The sequence below is a fragment of the Pongo abelii genome, chromosome 7 (genome assembly GCF_028885655.2).
Source record: "Pongo abelii isolate AG06213 chromosome 7, NHGRI_mPonAbe1-v2.0_pri, whole genome shotgun sequence".
Classification (NCBI taxonomy): domain Eukaryota; kingdom Metazoa; phylum Chordata; class Mammalia; order Primates; family Hominidae; genus Pongo; species Pongo abelii.
In genome coordinates, this window is record NC_071992.2 from 44,678,736 (window position 1) to 44,685,103 (window position 6,368).

General features: G+C 45.1%; 1 protein-coding gene across 1 annotated transcript; it reads right to left on the reverse strand.

Moving 5' to 3' along the window:
• Nucleotides 1-2,290: 2,290 nt before the first annotated feature.
• On the reverse strand, nucleotides 2,291-3,219 carry LOC100443397 (MKI67 FHA domain-interacting nucleolar phosphoprotein-like). Its single transcript, XM_063726451.1, is given in 3 exon segments — nucleotides 2,291-2,711; nucleotides 2,714-3,082; nucleotides 3,085-3,219. Coding segments are annotated over 3 exon segments (873 nt in total). The 5' UTR covers nucleotides 3,203-3,219; the 3' UTR covers nucleotides 2,291-2,325.
• Nucleotides 3,220-6,368: the final 3,149 nt, after the last annotated feature.

Below are 6,368 nucleotides of genomic sequence, written 5' to 3' on the forward strand. Positions count from 1 at the left end.
TTTTATTTATTTTAAGACAGTCTCACTCTGTCACTCAGGCTGGAGTGCATTGGCACAATCTTGGCTCACTGCAACCTCTGCCTCCCGGGTTCAAGCGATTCTCCTGCATCAGCCTCCTTAGTAACTGGGACTACAGGCACCTGCCACCATGCTTGGCAAATATTTTTGTATTTTTAGTGGAGACAGGGTTTCACCATATTGGCCAGGCTGGTCTCAAACTCCTGACCTCAAATGATCCTCCCACCTTGGCCTCCCAAAGTGCTGGGATTTCAGGCATGAGGCACCGCGCCTGGCCGAGTTCTTTTCTTTTTTTGAGACAAGGCCTGTCTCACCCTGTCGTCTAGGGTGAAGTACGGTGGAGCACGGCTCACTGCAGCCTTAACCTCCCGGGGGTCAAGTGATCCTCCTACCTCAGCTTCCTAAGTGGCTGAGACTACGGGTAACTGCCACCACACCCAACTAATTTCTTTTCTCTCTCTCTCTTTCTTTCTTTCTTTCTTCCTTCCTTCCTTTCTTTCTTTTTTCTTTTCTTTCTCTCTCTCTTTCTCTTCTTTCTTTCTGTCTTTTCTTCTCTTTCTCTCTCTTCTTTTTTTCTCTTTCTTTCTTTCCTTCCTTCTTTCTTTCCTTCCTTCTTTCTTTCCTTCCTTCTTTCTTTCCTTCCTTCTTTCTTCAGGGTCTCACCGTGTTGCCCAGGCTGGTCTCGAGCTCCTGGGCTCAAGCAATCTGCCCACCTTGGCCTCCCAAACTGTTGGGAATACAGGCATGAGCCGCTGTACTTGGCCACTAGATTTCTTATTAGGTAACTAATGCATTTCCTATGGCTTAAGTCATTTTTAGTGAGGGTCTGCATTTACCTTTAGATAAAAATATGCAAACCCCTCTGGACATGAATACTAATTAGTTTTTCTTGTCTGCTCCCACTCCCATCTGGCTCTCCATTCTCTGGTTTCCTTGGGTGGGAAGCCAAAGCGAAGAAGACAGGCTTCAGGCCTAGACTGCCTGGGCCCAAGGCTGAGCTCAGCCACATCCTTGCTGTTGAGACTGGGCAGCGGCTGAGTTATTCAACCTCTTTGTGTCTTGGTTTCTTCACTTGTGAACGGTGGCTGTTAACAGGAGGGCTGTTTCATCGGGTGATAGTACAGACTAAAGGAGATAATATATATAAAGCTTTATTTTATTTTATTTTTGAGACAGAGTCTCGCTCTATCGCTCAGGCTGGAGTGCAGTGGCACGATCTCGGCTCACTGCAAGCTCCGCCTCCCGGGTTCATGCCATTCTCCTGCCTCAGTCTCCCGAGTAGCTGGGACTATAGGCGCCTGCCACTGCGCCTGGCTAATTTTTTGTATTTTTAGTAGAGATGGGGTTTCACCGTGTTAGTCAGGATGGTCTCAATCTCCTGACCTCGTGATCTGTCCCCCTTGGCCTCCCAAAGTCCTGGGATTACAGGCGTGAGCCACTGCATCTGGCCTATTTTTTATTTATTTATTTATTTTTTGAGAAAGAGTCTTACTCTGTTACCCAGGCTGGAATGCAGTGGCATGATCTCAGCTCACTGCAACCTCTGCCTCCTGGGTTCAAGCAATTCTCCTGCCTTAGCCTCCGAAGTAGCTGGGATTACAGGTGCTCATCACCACGCCTGGCTAATTTTTGTAATTTTAGTAGAGAAGGGGTTTCACCATGTTGGCCAGGCTGGTCTTGAACTTTTGACCTCAAGTGATCCTCCTACCTTGGCCTCCCAAAGTGTTGGGATTACAGGCGTGAGCCACTGCGCCCGGCCCATTTAAAGCATTTAGAATCAGTTCCACTTTCCCTGAATCCATAAAAAGAGGATTCAGACAAAATGAATATTCATGGAATGGCATCTTGGGTCACAAACTTTGTTTAGACCAAAATATTAGGTTGGATCATATGACGTTACCATTAACCAAACGTTTTTTACTTGAAAAATGGCAAGTTCATGTGGTTCAATCTAATCCTCCTGGAGGTTGTACTTCACAGCTGTGAAATGCCAGAAACAAGAGCGGCTAAAGGACCCATTCTGCAAAGCGTGTAGCAACCTGAGACGAAACAGGGCGGCCACCCAGGAGTCGCCATCTATGGAGAGAGACCCACCAGCTGGCAGCAAACACTGCAAATCAAAGCAAGCAAATGAGGCTGTGTGTATATGATTAGAAAACAGTAGAATGCTGTCCAAATATTATTCAGAAATTATTATTTGTCATATAAGCAGACTTTAGTGCCTCACCCATGAAAATGATGCATTTCTTTTTTTTCCCACTCTCATAAAATATTATATTTTTCAGAAGAAATATAATACATTGAAAATCACTGATTGCTTTTTCTTCGTCTTTTTTCCCGTGAATGTGTAGGTGTTTGAGTCTCTTGTATTTCTTCTTTTACACAGGATATGGGCTGTTTGAAAACTATTTCATCATCTTTATCATCATCATTCAGTTCAGCCACTTCAGATTTTCGCCTCTCCAAAAATGTTGGTGTACAAACTGGTGTGGGGCCCTGGCTATCCACAGTCTTCTCAGGAGTGTCAAGAGTACCTGAAACTTTTTTCTTCTTCTTACGTAAAACCTGGCCTTTTGTAGACGTCTGACGATTAGTTTTTGAAATACTTTCCGTTTTCTGTAAAATCAAAGAAGGAAAATCATAATCAATTCCTTTTTTAGCTAATTTCTTCCTGAGTAATCTTTCTTTCTTTTAAATCGCTCCTCCATCCGTATCTTTTGTGTTAGTGTCCGATTCTGATTATACCGTTTCACTGATGGATATGATGGCTGCTTAAATGGAACATTCCAGTCTTTAAAGAGTTCTTTATGTACTTTTTCAGGTGGCATAAAATGACACTCCAGGAGTCTTTCACCAAACAGGTAGTTGTTCATTGTTTCAGCAACTATCTTGGCAACATCCTCAGACTCAAACTCCACAAATGCATAGCCTTTGCTATTTCCAGTCCTTTTACTTCTGGACAGCCTGAACCGTGTCACAGTGCCAAACTGGGAGAAATATGAAAAGATCTGGGTTTTGTTAAGTAGGTTAGGTAGGTGGCGCACATAGACTACTCCAGGAGTTGTTCTTGTTTTTTTCGCTGGGTTATGCGCTTGCGAACCTGCGCCACCTCCTTTTGAAACTCGACATCTTCCTGCAGGTTAAGCGACAGGATTGGCCCAGCCGGGCCAGAAAAAGTCGCCATGCCAAAAGCGGCCGACGCTAACTCCACGAAAATGATGCATTTACAATAGTAATACACTTTCCTTTTCCTTTCCTTTCTTTTTTTTTTTTTTTTTTTTATGGAGTCTTGCTGTGTTGCCCAGGCTGGAGTGCAATGGCAAGATCTCAGCTCAACCTCTGGCTCCAGGGTTCAAGCGATTCTCCTGCCTCAGCCTCCTGAGTAGCTGGGATTACAGGCGTGTGCCACCACACCCAGCTAATTTTTGTATTTTTCATACAGACAGGGTTTTGCCATGTTGGCCATACTGGTCTCGATCTCCTGACCTCAGGTGATCCGCCTGCCTCGGCCTAAGTGCTGGGAATACAGGTGTGAGCCACTGCAGCCGGCCACATTTCACCTGTTCACTTTAAAAGACCAAAACCTAAAGGAATTAATTGGCAGCCCCATAGACATTGTGGATTTTTTTTGTCTTATGATCCAGGTTGGACCCCATGGACTGGAATAAAAGGTTTCCTGAAGCTTTGGAGAGTCTGATAACTTAGGTGTCTTTTTCACTAAATTGCTTTAAATTTAAATTAGAGGGTCAGGCACAGTGGCTCATGTCTATAATCCCAGCACTTTGAGAGGCCAGAGAATTGCTTGAGGCCAGGAGTTCAAAACCAGCCTGGACAACATAGCAAGATGCTATTCTCTAGAGAAACAAACAAACAAATTAGAGGATAATTATGTACTAAGAGATGTGCTTTTGACTCCCTCCCATGGAGTAATAACATCAGCTGCTGGCTGAATCCAACTTCATTTTTCCAAACCCCAAGAATTGGGCTAGTCCTGTGCCTGAGGCACTTGCCACCACACTCAGGGCTGGCTGAGGGCTGGGGCACTGCTGGCACCATCTCATTTTATGAGCTGTAGTGTGACGCATCAGAACTAGACAAGATGGCTCAGAGAAGCACAGTGGTGGCTGCGTGTTACCATACACTCCATTTCCTCCTAGGACAGGACAGGAAACTGAGGTTACCAGGAGAAACGCCCTTCCCCTTTTGATGTTACATGGGAGGGAAACCAGGCTGCCGAGGCGTGACCCCCACCCCATGCGAGTGAGCAGGCCTGCGGGTGATTAAAGTGTTAAGAGGCATTTCTGAGTGTGGGCCCAGGAGAAGAAATGTGAACACTCAAAGGCTCGCTCTCTGTTCAAGAGGTCACTTTCTGTTAGTAATCCTCGCCTATGCCCTGGAATTCTGATGTGGGCCTTTTCATGCCCATGGAAACCAGCCCTGCTGGGTCCTGGCACGGGCCTGGGATGCCACCAAGCCAGCTCAGGAGCTCCCTGGTGGTCCTGGTCCCAACCCAGATTTCCCTTTTTGTTTCCCAAATGGTTTTTATCCCAAGCTCTGGGAAAATAATGTAAGCAAAGCTAAATGAGAATTTATCACGAGGTCTGCAGACCCCGAGCTCTGACTCAAAGCCTGGCCTTCAGCACTGGCACCCTAAGCCTCACCTCAACTCCACTTGCTTGCCTCTGGGAACAGCCTTGGCTGAGGGGGTGTGATGGGGTGGCCACCTTGGCTTCCTTGTTGGGTGCGTCTGTGTAGGGCCCTGGGCTCACCTTTCTTCTTCCTGCCTCATGCTACCTTTCCCCCACATCCGTGATAGTATTAATACTTACCTCTGGGGAGGAGAGAGAATAGGGCTGAAAGTTGGGAGGAAAAAAGTGGCCTCAACTTTATTTGCAATATTCTATTGCTTTCGTAAAATTAAAGGTCTGCCAGCCTGGGCAGCATGGCGAAACCCTGTCTCTAGAAAAATTTCAAAAATTAGCTAAGAGTGGTGGTGCATGCCTGCGGGGTCAGCTGCTCCGGAGGCTGAGGTGGGAGGATCGCTAGCCCTCAGGAGGTTGAGGCTACAGTGAACCGTGATCATGCCATTGCACTCCAGCCTGGGCGACAGAACAAGAACCTGTCTCAAAAAAAAAAAAAAAAAAAAAAATCTGCTGCCAAGCTTTTATGACAAAAGTATATGAATGATTAATATTGATAATTAATATAAACATTTTCTCAGTCAGACTGCAACTCTCGCCTGGGTCTCCAGCCTGTTGCCCATTGCAAATTTTGGGCTTGTACCTCCATGATTATGTGAGTCAATTACTTAAAATAAATCTCTGTCTTTAATATTAACTATTAAATACTAATAAATTATATTAATATGATATTTTGGTGGGTGATTTAATTACTCTATATTTTCTCAATCTTTAAACTTAATACTGCACTTCCAATATTAACAGTAGTGAAATTAGTAGCGATAGCTCTTTTCTCTTTTTATATTTTACCTCTATTGCAGCTTTATTGAGATATAATTGACAGAATGGCATATATTTATAGTGCACATTGTGATGATTTGATACACATACACATTGTGGAATGATTACTGCAATCAAGTTGATTAACACATCCATCACCTCACATGGTCACCTTTATTTTTTGGTGAGAACACTTACATGTTTTATGTATCTCTCGTTAGTCTTTTTTCTTTCTTTCTTTTTTTGACAGAGTCTCGCTCTGTCACCCAGGCTGGAGTGCAGTGGCATGATCTCTGCCTCCCAGATTCAAGCGATTCTCCTGCCTCAGCCTCCTGAGTAGCTGGGATCACAGGCACCCGCCACCACACCTGGCTAGTTTTTGTATTTTTTTAGTAGAGACGGAATTTCACTTTGTTGGCCAGGCTGGTCTTGGACTCCTGGCCTTAAGCAATCCTCTCTCCTCTGCCTCCGAAAGTGCTGAGATTACAGATGTGAGCCACCATGGCTGGCCTCATGTTGGTCTTTTAATGAGCATGTTTTTCTTTTCTGACTGGAAAAAAATCTTTTTAAAGCACATATTGAGCGACTGTTTACACCAGGAGCTATGGGATTGGTGCCGTGTGCTCTCCTTGGACGTGGGTCTGCTCTGTAAAGACAAGATGCCAAAGGACACAGATTAGATGCAGAGTAATAACACTGAACCCATAGTGGGGATGGGGCTCTAAGGTGCTGAACTGCCTTAGTGGCATGGGAATGGGGACACCACTTCAGATTGCACTTTTATCAGAAGTGAATCCATCATCCCAAAGGAAGTTGTCCTAGCTTCCTCTGTGCAGGGCTGTGAAGGAGGAAGTCCAGCAGTTCTAAGGAACAGCAGGGGATGCAAGCCAG